Genomic DNA, 17,844 nt, shown 5'->3' on the forward strand with positions numbered 1-17,844 from the left:
GGCGCCAGGGGCCGAGGATCCAGGCCTCCCACACCCTGTGTCTGACGGTCTGGCGACACCATCTAGCCACACCTGCATTAATCCAGACCTAAGAGAAAGCCCAGGTGGAAAACGACAAACACCGAACAGCACTTTCCCCCGGTTGCAGTCTCTGCTATTCTCAGGAGACGCGGCATCTGTGGAAGAGCTTGAGGCATGATTATCATTGTCAGTTTGGTCAGAATATCAGGACACAGGAACGTGTCAAACTGTAAGAAAATAAGGAGAAGAGATAGAGGTCACACCCTTTCCCAACTGAATAGCAAAATGGTGAAAGTGTTATGGGATTTATTTGTCAAATTCACTGAGTTCCCAGGATCCATTCTCTGCCGCTCGTAGATACAAGCCAAACATCCTTGCCCCTCCAGAAGTCCCAGTGTAGGTGGGAGAGAGACATGTGACTCCAGCAGTAATGCTCAATACAGCAGCTCCTACTTCCTCTGACTTTCCCTAAGGATAGCTGACAAGCAGGAAGCATGAGATTCCAAGCAGAGAGCAGCACCAACAAAGGTCTGGAAGCCCAAGAGGACACAGCACACCGAGGGAAAGACACAAAGTTCAGTACATCCAGGACAAAGACTTTGATCTTTCCAGTGGCTGCTGATGCAGCTGAAGATGTCCCAGAGAATGAACACAGCCTTCCAGACACCATGCAGGGAGCCACCGGGCACCCAGCAAGAGCTCTCCCTGACATAAAACGTGAAAACCCATCGGTTCTTGTACCTCAGCCCCATCACCCTCACTGCTTCTCTTTGACAACGGTTCATGTACTGTTTCTTTAAGACGTTCAATCACTAACATGAAGCATCCATCCACCACTTATTTTCTTTATTTATGTTAAACTCGAAAGTCACAGGAAGAATCCCAGGGGGCTTGTATTCTCGTTGAAGAACGCCTCTGTCCTTCCCCTCTACTCAGTTTCCATGGATATATTTTCTTTCTCTTACGTTCAGTAAGTCTATGAACCGTATCAAAGAATTATCAAATGGTAATGGAAACACATACTGATTTGCATTAATGTAAAAAATTGGGAACTTTTGTTTTCTTCACTGAAAAAAATTTCAACTAAGAATCCATATTCAACAGTAGCACTTAAGAGGAAACACTTCAGGGTAAAAACAACTTGGTATATGTAGGTGATTCTTTTTTAAATGACTGAATTACTCAGAGGCAACCTGTAGTGGAACATGAATGAATGTTACATTAAAACCCGTAAGAGATTGATGACATGTCTCCTTGATCCTGGGCTAGAACCTCCCTACCACCCAAATCCATCTTCCCTATCACAGATGTAAGTTACTTGACAAAAGAGGCTATTTCTTCTCATTTCTTATACTGCTAGTATCACATCTCATTTGGCACTCAGTAAACGTTTGCTGAACTAAGGTAGCATTTTTGAGGACTACAGCAAGTGAGGGTGGACACTTGGTTACGACAGCCAATGCTGCGTGTGGCTGGCTCGATCAGATCAGCACAGCTGCTGCAGGACTCCTTCACTTACATAATCTCCATACGTCTCTTGTGTTGGGGGTGGTGGTGGAGGTCGGTACCCAGTTGAGGGAACTCCTCTTGCTCTGGGAGTGAGAAGTCCTCTTCCCCGACTCACTGGCCCTCGGGTGGAAAGGATTCCCCTGGAAGCTGGCGTCCCTCGTGGTACACCAACTCCAACTGGCCGGGCTGTGACTCCTCCTCTTCCCCTGCAAGCAAGAGGGGCACGTTAGCAATAGTCATCATTTCTCTACCAGGCCATGGTTCACATGCATTTACACCTCAGGAAAATCAACATTCCATATTACTATAAAAAGAAATAAGGAAATCAAATGCAAAATGGAGACTAGAGCAAATGAGAAACAACTACATACTGCAAGGAAGTTAAGTCGTTTAAGGCTTATACAGCGGTCATGAATATTATAACATCAAAGAAACCCCAAGACTCAATTTCTGGCTAAGACACAGAGTAGTAAGCGAGGACATGTGGGAAGGCTCCCTCATCTACTGAGGACTTCTTTGTGATGCCAGGCCAGAGTCACATCTGACCTTCATGCCTACATCATGAAGTGGGCTGTATTCTACTTGTCTATGGACAAGGAAACTGAGGCTAGAAAGATCGTCAAACTGAGAACACAAGTATACATCAGAGTTCGATGAAAGAGAAAATTAAATGTAACTTCCCAAATAATGTATTGAACACACAGTAATTTAAAATACCATTCTTAAGTTAAATAAATACAGGTATTTTCTAAAGTAGAATTCAACTTATTTATGTATGTCTAACATAAAATAGGAGATTCCAAGTCAGAGAGGACAGAAGAAACAAGCTGTATCAACAATAGCTCAACATAAGCAAAGCTTGAGAAAACATTCAAACTCTGATGAAATAAATCAAAGAAGAAATATCCCATGCTTAATGATTGTTACAGTCAATACTATTCAGTTGCCAATCCTTCCCATCTTGACCTATATTATATACTCAATATAATCCAGTAAAATTCCTGAGAACTACTTTGTAGACTGACAAACACATTCTGGAGAATATATAGACAGGCAAAAGACCCAGAACAGACATCACAATACTGAAGAAGAAAATTTTAGATGATCACAGTATCTGATTTCAAGACTTATTATAAAGCTATAATAATCAAGGTAGTAAGTATTGATGGAAAAATAGATACACAGAACAGTGGGACAAAAGAGACAGACCTGAAACTGATCCACAGAAATATATTCAAGTGACTACTGACAAAGTTGCAAAGACAATTCTATGAAAAAGTCCTTTAAACAAATAGTACTCAAGCAAATGGACATCCATATGCTACCAAAAGAGAGAGAGAGAGAGAAAAGAACATAGAGACATCTTTCATAAAAATTAATTCAAAATGGACTTTAGACCTCACATAAAATATAAAACTTATAGAAGAAAATTCAGAAGAAATCAAGAAATCAGTGTGATTTCTTGGGTTTGATGATGAGTTTTTAGAAACAGTATGAAAAACATAATCTACGAAATAAAAATTAGTAAGCTGAACTTCCTTAAAATTAAAGACTTCTCCTCTGAGAAGGACACTGTTAAGAGATGAAGAGACAAGTCACAGAAAAGGAGAGAATGTCTACAAAACATGTATCGGATAGAAAACACGGTGTCCAAAATATACAAAGAACTTTTGAAACTCAACAGTAAGAAAATCCAATTAAAAAATGGGCAAAAGAAGAGACAGCTCACTGAAGAAGTTATACAGATGGCAAATAACCAAAGGGGGGAAAAATGTTCTATATCACTTGTCATTAGGGAATTGCAAATTAAAACAAACCTATCAGAACAAATAAAATCAAAAGAAACTGAATATACCAATTGATGTTGAGGATGTGAAGGACAAGTGCTCTCATTCATTGCCAGGGGGCATGCGAAAGAGTACGGTCACTCAGGAGGATAGTTTGGCACTTCCTTATGAAGTTAACATGGTATTGTATGATAATACAATACAACCAGCACCTGTATCCCTAGGTATTTACCCACCTGATTTGAAAACTTGCTTCCACACAAAAACCTGCACATTAATGTTTACTGAAGCTTTACACATAGTGGCTAAAACAAACAAGATGCCCTTTAAGGGGGGGATGGATAAGCAAGCTGGGGTGCACACATATGAAGGAATATTATTTAGTCATGAAGAAAAATGAGCTCACAAACCAGGAAAAGCTATGGATGAACCTAAAACGTATGTTTCTAACTAAATGAAGCCAAGGCTATGTACTGTATGACTCCAATGATAGGAAACAGTGGAAAAGAAAAAAACTAGTGAGGAGTTAAAAAAACAAACAAACAAGAATCAAACAAACAAGGTTGCCGCAGGTTAAAGGGAGGAGGGAAGGTTGAAAAGGTAAAGCCGTAGGAACACTTTAGGGGGCTGAAACTATTCTGCAGGATGCTGAAATGCTGGATACGTGACACAAAGCCATTTGTCAACACCCACAGAACTTTGTGAACTTTAATGTATGCAAACTATATATATATATATATATATATATATATATATGTATATATGTATATAATTTAGGAAATTGAGGGCTTCTAAGATGGAATGCTAAATGTGACAAAATATTTTAACTACATTAAAAACATACAAAACACCTTTATGAAGTTGAGAAGAAGAATAAATTTAGAAATGAGTGAAGCTTGTAAGACTAAAGGCAAAAGAAAATGCACATAAGCACTGCCCTAGGTGATAGGCTTATTTCCCATGAGGAGGGATGCAGGTACACATAATGATTCTGATATACTCTATACGTACACTGGACTCAAGCAATTAAATGGACAATGGATAATGGAAGCTACACTTCTTGTGCGGGAGTGAAGGTTACAGGTGAGCAAGCGGAAGAGGCTAGAATGAACACTATGGTTATCGACTGGAATCGGAGACATCAGTATCAACTCTTGATTCATTTACTATGGGTACAAGCGATCACACACAGAAACATACACAGATGTGTATACATACATGGGCTAGTAGAATACATATGTTTCCTCGCTCTGTCAGCCGACAGGGCCTGGAAGCAAGGACCTACCAGCAGCAAGAAACAGAACCAGCACCCAGATCTTGGTCTCTCACACCATTCTCCAATAAAAAGGAACCGGGGCTCCTTGGAGAAATGGCCGATTCCAGGACTAGAGCAGGAAGTATGCAAGATGATGCTGGAGCAACTTGTAGGACAGAAGGCAAGGATGTACTCAAAAAATAAATAAAGGTATATACGTATGTACATATTATAACCAATAAAAAAATTATGAGGGTATATGAGAAGAGTAGAGAAGCCAACTGAAAGAACACCCATAGGCCAAAGCTAAGACAACGTGAGTAAAATGAATAAAGCAGTATTGGATTCTAACCCAATGTATAAAACATAAATATCCGTAAATCCACACTAATATAAACAAATGACTGAAATAACAAACTGCAGAGAAGAAGAAAATCGTGCAATAATTTATGTAGATAATCTACCCTACATAAATCAACTTTAAGTGGGAAAAAATCAACTTTAAGCGGGGAAACCCAACAACTAGGACCTTGACCTTAGCCCAGTTACCAAGGCAACATCAGCAGCACAAAGTCATGTGGACAGTAGACACCACTGATAGGACGTGATGAAAATGATACTTCATCTTCATGGTTTTTGTTCCCTAAACCTGTAACCCCAGGTTTATCTTGAGAAAAACATTAGACCCATCCAAGATGAGGGACATCTTCAAAGAACCTGACCAGTACTTCTCAAAACACTAAAGCCATTGAAAAGATGCAAAATCTTAAGACTTTCACCCTTAGGTTACTTGTATTATTTCTTTTGTAAGTATTACATAAATTAGGTCTGTTTTTGCTCATCCTAGGCCATACAAATTGGCACAGTAAAAGTGGTGGTCAAGAGAAAGGTCATGGGAGTCAGACCTGAATTCAATTATAGATTATGTTTCCTGTCTTAAGTTCCGCCTTCCAGTTAATATTCAAACAAATCAAATCTGAATTTTCCAAGCCAGTTACTCCACTGTGAACTGGGTTACAGTTATTTCTTAGTAATAGTGTACAGAAAAACGACACAGGACACAGAAAGTACCTACCACATCTCCTACTCAATCAAGATCAACAATTTATGTACATTTCACTCACTGTGAATTACAGTGACGGACACTATAAATTCTTGTCTTACTCGTATTTTTATCTGCAGGATATATCTAGAAACATCTTCAATATGATTAGAGAAAAGAGTAGTTTCTAATTACAGTAGATCTAATTCATATGTGATATTTCAGTTAATCTGTGTTTATCCAAACTAAGCCTCCTGCTTCCTTATCTAATACCCCATCCCTGCCATCCAAGGTACTATATGGACCACAAAATATTCAACATGGTTTCTCAATCTATAAATATAAGTGTTCCATTAAATTGACAGACATAAATTTATATATTCAAAAGGCTCACAATTCTTCCCCAGCATCATCAACACTGTTTGGTTATGTGCCCTCTGGGTATATGGAATCACAGTAAACTACCTGTTACAGAATTTCAGACAAGTCATTTGATATATGTAGCTCTGGATACTTATCTAGGAAAGACCCTTTGAAGATTCATTTTTATGTGTTTGCAATTCCATGGGAACTGCGTGAAACAGCACAGCTGCTTCAAAGGACACTCTGGTGAGACGAAGACATGCAGGAAATAGTGGCTAACATAAAGATCCTATGCAGAATGTCCCCCGTATGCGACAAATGAAGTTCAGGGTAAAATTTAACAGCTGGACTGATAACATGGGGATAAGAAGAGGAAAAAAGTGTCTGTGAAATGATATAATAATGAGTGGGAATTTATTATTTTTTTACTTGAAAAATTGATTCAAATTGATAAAATTAGGTTGCTACACTGTTGAGAATGAGGCTAATGAGAAAGAAGGAAGATCACACCTCTGAACAGAAAGCTTTGTAAGCCGAGGAATCGGTGTGATGGTCATGGTTCTTTCTGTTTGTGTTCTTCAGCAGTGAGACCCTGGTTCCTGGTTTGAAACTCAGATGTGGAAATAATCTAGAAAAGTCTGTGAACAGGTACTTTCACGGGAACAATGCTTTGAATGACTAATCAGGAACTAATTATTTATAGACTGGCAGGCGTTTTAGCATGTGATGAAAGAGTACATGCCTTCAGTTCCAGCATTCCCATCCTCAAATCTGCTCTGTCCCTTAGTTGCTGAGCCTCAGTTTTCTACCTGTAAAATGGCCTCAATAATACCTTGCTTTCGAAGACAGTCGTGAGAGCTACACACAGGAGGTATAAAGTGCCTAACCTGACACAGTAATTTAGTAAGTGGTAATTATCACGCAGTCTTCCATTTGGAATCTGTCCTGACACCTTCCTTGGGCCACTTACCGGAGGACAAGGGGAGAACAAAAGAAGGTATCAATCACATCAGTTAGCAAGAGCACCTTGATGTACACTCTACCCTTTTCACAGCAGTAATGCAGTCTGGGAGAGAAAGAGAATAAACATATACTATTACGCTGTTTGGCCTTTGTCTATAAATTTTATGAGGAGGAAAAAGTACTGGGTAAAACAATGACTTTGGTGGCAGAAGCCCTGAGTGCTCAAGTCAGCCCTGGCATTACTGACTGGGCAGGACCCACAGCTGATCACAGGCTGGGTGCCTGAGGGAGCCTAGGACAGGGTCTTAGTTTGGTACCACCAGTATCACAGCGGGAAGCTAACCTTCCCAGGGCACTACCTGAGGCCCATGCCCTGGTGCACTAACCACCGAGGGGCAGTTTATTTCCCCCACAGACTCCCTAACAAACTCATGGACTTGTCTTCATCTCTGCAGTTTTCCGAGAGGGAAACTTAATTATTCTGAGACTTTCCCTTTTTGCCAGAGGTTGACAAGTGAATGAGAGGCTAGATAAGAGCAAACAGGGAACACGGCCTAAGGTTATAATCCCTCAGAACATGCAAAAGAAATTGTCAAAGCCAGTGACAACCGAAGCTTCCAGACCCTCTGGCAGCCCTTCCTCTTAGCACCTTTAAAGTTGATCTGAAATGTGGCTCTACAGCAGTACATCCACACTTCTTGTGCGTCCTTGTCACCCACTGAGGACCTGTGTCGGGAGCCAGGAGGTCTAGAGTTCCATTTCCAACAAACTCTTGCTGCTCCTGGTTTGGACCCAGAACATACAGACCTATTCTTCATTCTGGGATCCATCCCATTTCCAACACAATTAAAAAAAAAAAAAAAATTCAAGACCAACTGTTTCGTTATCTTACATTGTACAGGGTACAAAATAAATCTAAGGCAATTTGTTTCTTCCTCAAGAAGTTACCAACTAGTTATTAGTAAAATTACTGACAATATAAGGCACTGTGAGAAACACAACCTCTTATAAAGTGCAAGAAATGCATTTATCTTCTCTTTCCCACCAGTGATGTACCCCCCTGAAGACAGAGAGCTCATCACTTACTTTGAAGCCTGTCACTGTCTTCCAATTCTGTAAGCATGCTTGTACCTTTCTTCTTTATTTAAAAATAAAAATTGCAAAAGTCTTTATCATTTCTAACTAATAGCCCTATTTCTGCCTTTGCAACTTTGAGGATGAGTCTTCTTCCTCTCTGGTAACAGTGAATTAATAGTAAAGGAGATTAAGAGAGATGCGTACTTTGCCCAAGGTCCTCTGTAAGAATTCAAGTTGCAATGTGGATCTTTTTGTGTAATCGGAAAAGGAATCATGGAACAGTTGGGCTTGAATAAATTAAGCCCACGGACATGATAAAAATTAAGCAGCGTTTGGATTAGCATGTGCTCAGTGTTCTAGCTCCATTTTACAGCTGAGGAAACCAGGGCTTAGCTTGGGGAGAGACCCGAGGAGGCCCTACAGCTCCAAAGAGCCAGGGGACTGATTTTCCCAGAGTCACACCCAAATTCCAAGCACAGTCCCCATCTTTTCTGCTTTCCAGTCTCTGCTCCTCTGCTTGGGATGACTTCCCTCTGGCACTCTCCTGCCTTATACCCATGCCCCCCATTCAAAGTTATTTGTACCCAATGGGGCACCTAGGTGGCTCAGTCAATTAAGCATCTGCCTTTGGCTCAAGTCATGATCAGGGGATCTTGGGATTGAGCCCCACACTCCCTCTCCCTCCCCACTCCTGTGCTCTCTTTCAAATGAATACAATATTTTAAATAATTATTTGCCCCCTCATTTCTATTTCCATTCCACTTGTTTTTATATCTCCCATCCCCTTTTTACACTATTCTGCCATAATTACTTGTTTCTCTGACTTCTACTTCTGAAACTCCCTGAAGTCAAAATGACGACTTAGCCATCTCTGTAACTTCAATACTGTCACAGAAAGAGCTCGAAGAAACGCTGTGACATTAAATGACCTAACAGCAGGAATAGACTGACTGATTTTCCAAGAGGAAGAAATATGTTAAAGCTTCTGAACAACCAGGGTGTGGTGGGAGGAGAGTCCCACTGCACATGAACACTCTGCGGTTCCATCTGCCTCCAACTGTCTCAGCTTATCAGTAGAACTTGTTTAACATTATTGTAGGGAAAAATCAGGCGGCAAGTTGGGTGTCAGAAATCTTCTTCCAGTTGGCACTGACGCCTACAGGGGAGCTGAGAACATTTATCTGACTGTATGCTGCACCTGACACGTGTGCGGTCGACCTCGCTGTGACCAGGAGCACCGCGCTTTGCTGCCATTCCTACCTGCCTGCCCCTGGCTGGCTTCGGAATTACCAGCTCTTGCACCAAGTTCTCAGAGTCCTTATAACATTATTTGCCATGGATTTTGTCTTCCCAAAGCCTATTAAAATGATTTTAAAAGAAACCACACATTTTTCATTTTCTCCTTTTATTTCCCCTTAATCGACTCCAGTATGGCCACTCAGTAATACAGCCCCAGGGACCGCTGGAACGGAAAGCAAGTGAATACTGAGAAAGGAGGAAGCAGCTCAGTAGGAGAAATCCATGAACCTTATGGCAAGAAAAGAAGAGAAACTCATTTCCCAGGGAAATCCTCTACTACTCTCTGCCTGGGAAGTGTGGCATACATGTCATGTACCAATACCTAGGTTTTTATGAAATAAGAAGGAAGGACAAGAGGGTGAGTTCTGACAGTTTGGTGGTAGAATGTCCTGAGAAGCTCAGTCCAACAGAAAATCAAATAATTTAAGTTATATCCCAAGGAAGCGTTGTTATTTTTTAATAGAAAACGTCTATCAATAATGCAGACTAGTAAAAAAGAAGTATATTGTCATTTTCCTATATCTACCCTTTCCTTATTAAAAAAAAAAGACCTTTTAATATAGATTGGTAGATTAACAAAAATCTTATCATATACTAGAGAAATATTTATGACTCTTATATTAACTATTCAGTGTTCCTGATAACATTTCTCATAACTTCATACACTATGGGAGAAAATATATCATTTTCAATCATTGAAACAATCATTAGCATCTATGATATCATTCACGATGGATTTAAAAAACGGTGAAATCACATGGAAATCAATGTGAAAGAGGACATGTGAGTGCCGGTGTCCCATCCGACCCCGTACATAAGAGGTTATGTAGTGCTCTACAGAACTGTGGCTACTTGTTTGCTCAACACAACAAATGCCAAAACACTGGTTTTACAGAGATATGACATCAGTGGGGCACAATCTAATGTTGAAACTATAAATAACTCCCTCACGCTGAGAGCTCGAGCGGTGCCCACGAGATGCTGAGGACTGCGGGGTCCTGGGGAATGCCGCAGCACCCCAGCACCTTGGCAGAGAGTTTGGGAAATGCCACCCAAAGATTTACTGTGGAACTTCAGTCCATGAAAGAAAAGAGGAAGGGGCAGGTAAAAAAAAATTATAGAAACCAGAGTTGAAAATTTCCCCAATTTAATGAAAGCTCATAAAAAGCCTTGAGTGATTGTGTCAGCTTCATGTTCTGGGTCCAAACCACCATATTCAGCTCCCAGTGCTGAGGAACATGATTCACTACTCAGAGAGGCAGGCTTCATCTGCTTGGTCCACTCTTCTTCCTATCGTTTCTGGTCTCACATGCAGGGAGCTAAGACTGCCTGCTACCTGGGAGGAAGGACCCGCTGGCCAGAGTAAAGGTCAGCGGGAAAGCAGCACAGAATAAGCCAGCTATCTCGAAGAAGGCGTGGAAGGAGCATCCCCACGGGCCCAGGACAGCCTGGCCCAGACCGCTGGGTAGCAGGTCAGGGTGGAGGAGGGGACTTGCCCAAAGTGTGCTGCCTGCAGTGGCCCCCTCTCCAGCTTCCCTCTGCTCTTCCGCAGACCCCGAAGGGCCAGGCAGGCCACACTTCACAGCAACGTCCCTGGAGGCATGCACAGGACAGACCGGAAGTGAGGAAACTTCCTCATCTCCTGAGTTACAACAGGTGTTAAGTTTAGTTCTCGCATTTGAAACTGAAATGAAAGGTTGATTTAGAGTTTGTTAAAACTTCCCACTGCAGGATTTAATTTTAGATCATTTACATCTTTCAGCAGAAAAGTATCCTGAAGTGATAAGAATGGGGAACATTCATGAAGCCTCCAGTAATAATTTATTCCACTCTGAAATTCCAAAATGGTGATAGCCACATGACCATTCCCACAAAGCTAATCCCCTAGTGCATTCAGTCATGGGACAGCGAACTACATCAACACAAAATACTGCAAATGACTGACACTTGATCAGCAAGAGCCTAAAGGATTTGCTATTGTACTGCAGTCACTTAACAATTATTTACTAAGTGATTCCTTTATGCCAGGTCCTAGGGACACAAGAGCCTTTACGGGTTTACATTATCATGAGGAGAAGCCAATGAAAATGTGAACAAAAAAGGTAGAATTCAGTGTGAAAATGCTACGAAGGGATCCCAGCTTTGGGACTGGGGTACGATGATTCTCAAGAAGGTGCTTGGTAAGGCTTCCTAGGCATGGACCTGTGTCTGTCTACCGTGTGAGGCCTGGACAAAGCATTCCGAGGTGGGGTCAGTGGCGGCAGTGAATGCAAAGGGCCTGGGAAGGAAATAAGCTTGGCCAGTTTGCCAGAGAGTTATGAGACCAGCCAGACCACAGTCCAGAAAACCACAAGGTCAGAGAGGGCAAGAAGATCGCCAGGTTATGAGTGTGTCCTCGAGCACGGCAGGAAGTTTGGATGTTCTCCTAGAGGCAAAGGGAGCCACCCAAAAACTAAGGCAGGGAGAAGACAATATCTACTTTAACAGGTCATTAAAGACTGCAAATGAAAAGTGGAAGAGCAGTGTGGCTAGACTGAGGTGGGGAGGAAGAGATGATTAATGAAAACCAGACTTAAGGTTTATTTTATTTTTAAAGATTTTATTTATTTATTTGACAGACAGAAATCACAAGTAGGCAGAGAGGCAGGCAGAGAGAGAGGAGGAAGCAGACTCCCTGCGGAGCAGAGAGCCCAATGTGGGGCTCGATCCCAGGACCCTGGGATCATGACCCGAGCCAAAGGCAGAGGCTTTAACCCGCTGAGCCACCCAGGCGCCCCAAGGTTTATTTTAGAGGTAAAATCAAAATGGTATACTGAGGGAATAGATACAGCAAAGGCCTACTAAGACTGTGCACTGGAGATAATTCTCACAGGTCTCAGGACCTGAAGGCCCTGGGCTTTGAGAAGTATGTTTGTCTTCTGTTTTATTACTCTTTTAGACCCTGAAACAGTGTGATTCCATAACCACGTCTTCTTCAGCTTTGGCTACAAGGAAGCTCAAAGTATAATTCGAAGACCAACTCTGCGACTGTACTCCTGTGTGCTAACCTCACTCCTGGGGTTTGGTAACCTTCTGTCCTAATTCCCACATCCATTTATTTTTTATTCTGTGAGATGCGCATACTAGTTTGGCAAGTTACTATATGTGATTTAATGAGAAAGTGGTAAAAAACATAAAAGTATTTCCACCATAGATTGTATTAAAGGTGCCATCATGGGCTGCGATAAAAGTGCAGTGAAAGGAACAGAACCAAAGCTCTATGGAGGAAATGCAGCGGCAGAATGGATGGAGGGAAGCCCGGCTCCAGGTGAAACGCAAGGGAGGACCAAAGAGAGAAGAGAGGTACGGACGGTGGAACCAGGGTCTACAGATCTTGGGCGAGTCATCACCTCCCTCGCTTGAGAAATGGTGAGTGAACACACCAGTGACCCCTCACATGGGCCGTTATGAGGCGTAACCTAGTTAATATCTGTAAATGCTTAGAAAAGTACTCAGTCAGTAGTAGATTAAGTAGAAGTATTAAAATAAATTTTGGTGTAAGACACGAAGAAAAGCAGGATGTAAAGAGGTGAGGGGCTGGGAAGGGATGCAGAACTGTGGGCAGAGGAGCAATGTTCACGAAGATATGGGAAGGACATGAGCACCAACTTCATGAAATAAACAGTTTCCAGCGGGGGGTGGAACACAGGAAATACGGCAAAGTAATCAGTAAAGACTAAACAGAGTGAGGACTTAAGAAAGAATACAGGAGGGCTCTGAGTACCTCTTTGAGGAAGAGAAAAGCAGAGTATTTGAAACATCTGGTACCGAGGAAGCCCACAGTCAAATGGAGGAAAGAAGGTAGGGGTGTGTGAGGTGCTCTGCCCAGTGCCAAGTGCGAACCAGCCACACCCGCCACGGGAAAGGTACTCACTGCCAACCCAATGGAAAGGCTGTCAGTGGTAAGCCACGGACATGCGTCATCAAGAGGAATAATTTTTCATCCGGGTAGATGGAGGTGTTTCTGCAGATACTATACTCAAAATACCAAAAAGTTTCTGCCTTCCTCATCTGTTTAAACTTAATTTAAAACCTGACAGTGAGGGATGCCTATGGCTCAGTTGGTGAAGCGTCTGCCTCGGTTCGGGTCCTGGGATCAAGTCCTGTATCAGGCTCCCTGCTCGGAGGGGAGCCTGTTTCTCCCTCTGCCTGCCACTCCCCCTGCTTGTGCTCCGTCTCTCATTGTCTCTCTCTCTGACAACGAAATAAAAAAACATCTTAAAAAACAAAACAAAAAAACCTGACAGTGAAATGAGAACTTATCTTCAATCAAAATGATAGCTCTGGTTAAGGAACACAGCATCCCCTAAAAAGTGCCCTCAACAGTGACACTGAGTGTGCTCTCTTCCCTCCGCCTCCGTCTGGGAGGTTCATTCTGTGAATGTTGCCTTCTTTAGAAAAAGGGCATTTGCAGATGTGATTATCAGGTGAGCATCTTGGGAAGGGAGGAGTACTCTGAATCGCCCGGGGGGCCCTAAATGCTATCACGTGGCAGAGGGAAGCAAATGGAGATGACAGACAGACAGGAGAGAAATCAACATGCAGAGACCGGAGTGATAAGACCACAAGGGAAGGCATGTTGGCAGGCACCGAAGCTGCATCTGGCAAGGAAAGGATTCCCTCCTAGAGGGAAACCACCACCACCACCTTGACTGTGGTCTGCCCAACACTGATTTTGGACATCTAGTCTCCAGAACTGATAAATCTCTATTGTTTAAAGCCACCAATTTGTGGTCATTCATCACAGCAGCCACAGGAAACTAACGCAGCGAGTACAGTTGACGCCGGAACAACACGGGTTTGAACTGCATGAGTTGGTCTGCACACGGATCTTTTTACAATAAATACAGTACAGTAGTATAAATGCATTTTCCCCTCATGAATTCCTTGTTAACATTTTCTTTTATCTAGCTTATCTTATTGCAATAATACAGTATTTAACACATACACAAAATGTGTTCTCGACTGTGTTATGGGTAAGGCTTCTAGTCAACAGTAGCTTATTCGTAGTAAGTTTTGGGGGAGTGAAAAGTTATACACAGATTTTTGACTATGCAAGAGGTCAGTACCACTATCCTCCCACAATGATCAAGGGTCAACTGGAATTTCTTATGATTTAAAGTAAATTTAATGTTAGAAGAAATAAAAATGAGAGGGATTTACCATTTACTGAAACCTACATAAATTATTTCACTAAACCATCAACAGCGATCCATTATCAGCCTTTTTTAATAGAGTAAACCCACTTGGTACCATGAGCAGATCTGTTTATTTTACATCACAAGAACACCTGTTTGTAATTGCTCTCTTTGACCATACACTGATCAGCAACACTTAATAAGAAAACTGACTTTTTATTCTCCTAAATAAGTTGGAGATATAAAAGAATGCTATTTGAAATTATTTCATTCAAAATCAATCTGAAAAAATATATATGTAGTCACCAGTGAAAAATCTGTTACTTCTTTCTACTGAGTTCTTTTGGATGCAAAGATTAAAAAATTAAAAATATTTTTAAATAAATCTGAGATATATCTCAATATATGGTTTTGCTTAAACTGTCTTATGAATTCATTAAAACATTTTATTTTTTATTTTTCATTATGTTCTGTTAGCTAACATAAAGCACATAAGCTTTTGTTGTAGTGTTCAACGATTCATTAGTTGTGTATAACATCCAGTGCTCATCCCAACACATGCTTTCCTTAATACCCACCACCCAGTCACCCCACCTCCGCACGCCCCTCCCCTCCATAACCCTCAGTTTGTTTCCTGGAGTCCAGTCTCTCTCACGGTTTGTCTCTCTCTCTGATTTCATTTTTCATATTAAAAATAGTCATCAGTCCAAAGACAGAAAAAAAATTCTGTGTACCTGGACCAACTGAAGAGTTTCAGAGCATTCACAGTGAATAAAATGACAGCAGGCTCCTGGATACTCACTTGGTGCCTGACATGGTGCTCAACAGAGATGTGGCAAAGAACGGGCCTAATCCTGTACTCAATGGGGAAGGCACATGCTTCCAAGACTTCAATTTGCATATCAATATTATTATTTTAAAACAAGCCTCATTTTAAAAAATTTTAAAAATTAATATTAGGGGTACTGAGTGGCTCAGTAGTTAGCCATCTGCTTACGCAACGGGTCATGATCCGGGGGAGGAGCCCCGCACTGGGCTCCCTGCTCAGCGGGAAGCCTGCTTCTTCCTCTCCCACTCCCCCTGCTTGGGTTCCCTCGCTTGCTGTGTCTCTGTCAAATAAATAAATAAAATCTTAAAAAAAAATTAGTATTAGAGTGATAAATAAACTTGGCTATAGCCATCAGCCAGTAAGTGGTACAGGTTCTATTTAAACCCAAGAATATCTCGCTCCAGGCAAAGTGAAGCCCCTTAATTACAACATTATAATGTCTGAACATATTCTAGCAGGCTTCCTTAGGATATACTGATAGAGCTGTCTGACTATTAATAAAGGAGACATTAAAACGGTTGCCATGGTACCCTATTCTAATGACAAAAAAAGTAAGTCAATTAATTACACCTACCTGGTTATTGCTGGGGTGGGTACACCTCTTGTACGCAAGGTGGGTTTCCCTCGAACAACCGGTACATCCGCATTTTCTGAACCACCGTTCAAATATGTTAATTCTTGGAGCTGTGCTTGCCTGATTTCATCATTATAGTCCTACACAGAAGACAGAAGACAGCATAACTCAGCTCATGTGAAAAATACAAAAGTATTTAGGACAAGAATAAAACAACTTTTAATAGAAGAAAGGTCAAGGAAATAGCTGAATTCATAAAATAAGATTTGAGATTGTTGAAATGAAAATGCATCAATAAATTGTTATAAAAAAGGGGGAAAAAAGTGTATTTTTCCCAAACTAAAATTTTCTACAATCAGCCATTATTCCTTCTGCTGGACCTACTTTCCAAGTAAGATACTTATAAGCAAATTAAAATACCATATACAGACACATGGCACTGTTATTTACAACTCAATTCAACTAGTAGTTACTGCGATCTGTGAAGGACCACTAAAAGAGCTAGAGGAGGAAGCCTGGCTCCCTACAGCCAAGGAGCTCACAATCTAACAAAGGAGGAGGACATACATACAACAGGATAGCTTTACTGAAATTAAGAACCACGTGTACACATTCCTCTTGTACATTTCCATCTGGTTATTATACTAGAAAAATGCACCATTTTCAAAGCTGAATATATCTTATTCTTGGAGACTTGCTCTTCTTTATCTTACGACTTTAAATATTCAACTGAGAAACCCTGGGAGTCATCCTTGATTACTCCTTTCCTGAATATCTCCAACCCCATTCAAGAATCATCAAGAAGTGTGATCTGTTTTACAATAAAACGAAAATTCAGGTCTAAACTGTCAAAAAGGAAAGTCCTGTAACTCAGCTGTGGGCAATGAGAGCAGGTTCCCAAAAGAAGTATCATCTAAGGATGAGTGTGAACTAACTACCAGAAGAGGGGCAGTACACTACTGTAGCTGCAGGTAAAAGCACATTTTAAGACCTAAAGAGATGGTGTCCAGGGAACATGAAGAAGTGCCATATGGCTGAATTACAAGATCAACTTGGGGTATGTTTTTTGGGGGAGGGGCGTTGGGCTCAAAGTGGAAAGGAAAGCAGAAACCAAATCAAACAAAGTCTTCAGTCATTTTAAATGTAACTTAAAAGGTTTAAAACTAAGGGTACTAAAAAGCACTTTAGAGTTTTGTTTTGTTTTTTTAAAGATTTTATTTATTTATTTGACAGACAGAGATCACAAGTAGGCAGAGAGGCAGGCAGAGAGAGAGGAAGGGAAGCAGGCTCCCTGCTGAGCAGAGAGCCCGATGCGGGACTCGATCCCAGGACCCTGAGATCACGACCTGAGCCGAAGGCAGCGGCTTAACCCACTGAGCCACCCAGGCACCCAGCACTTTAGAGTTTTAAGGAAGAAAGTTGCATATCTAGGTTTGTGTTTTAGAAATATTATGAACAATTGGATGCCATCAAATTAGGTAACTAAGATGATAGAAAGACACAGATGAATTTCTACAAAGACACAAATTACCAAAACTGACTGAAGAAGAAATGGAAAATCTGACAGATAAGCCAAGAGACTAAATTAGTACTCATTAAGTGTCCTGCAAAGAAAAGCCTAGGCCCACAAAACTTTAATGGTGAATTCTACAAATAATTAATAAAGAATTAATACTAATCCTTCACAAACTTCCAGAAAAATGAAAGAAGAGGGAGTACTTCCTCACTGTTTCTATAAAGCCAGTACTGTCAGGGTACCACAACAGACAAAGACATTGCAAGAAAAGAAACCTATAAATGAATATCCTTATGAATACAGAAACAAAGGCTCTCAAAAAAATTAGGAAGCCAAATCCAACAGCATAAACAAAATAAAAGGAGGAAATATACACAAGAATCAAGTAAAACTTATTCCAGAATTGCTAGTTGTCTTAATATAAAAAAAACA

General features: G+C 41.1%; 1 protein-coding gene across 3 annotated transcripts in view; it reads right to left on the minus strand.

The window, feature by feature from the left end:
- Positions 1–17,844, minus strand: part of KHDRBS3 (KH RNA binding domain containing, signal transduction associated 3) — a 184,105-nt gene that overhangs the window by 68,051 nt on the left and 98,210 nt on the right. For all 3 annotated transcript variants that reach the window (XR_007126577.1, XM_047725506.1, XM_047725505.1), the window contains exons 5-6: positions 15,897–16,036; positions 1,541–1,736 (exon numbers count right to left, since the gene is read on the minus strand). Coding sequence is in view for 2 of the 3 variants with exons in the window: in XM_047725506.1 (XP_047581462.1) it covers positions 1,541–1,736; positions 15,897–16,036 (336 nt within the window). In the remaining variant the exon portion in view is untranslated. The remainder of the gene's footprint in view (positions 1–1,540; positions 1,737–15,896; positions 16,037–17,844) is intronic.

The sequence above is a fragment of the Lutra lutra genome, chromosome 4, assembly GCF_902655055.1.
Source record: "Lutra lutra chromosome 4, mLutLut1.2, whole genome shotgun sequence".
NCBI classification, from domain to species: domain Eukaryota; kingdom Metazoa; phylum Chordata; class Mammalia; order Carnivora; family Mustelidae; genus Lutra; species Lutra lutra.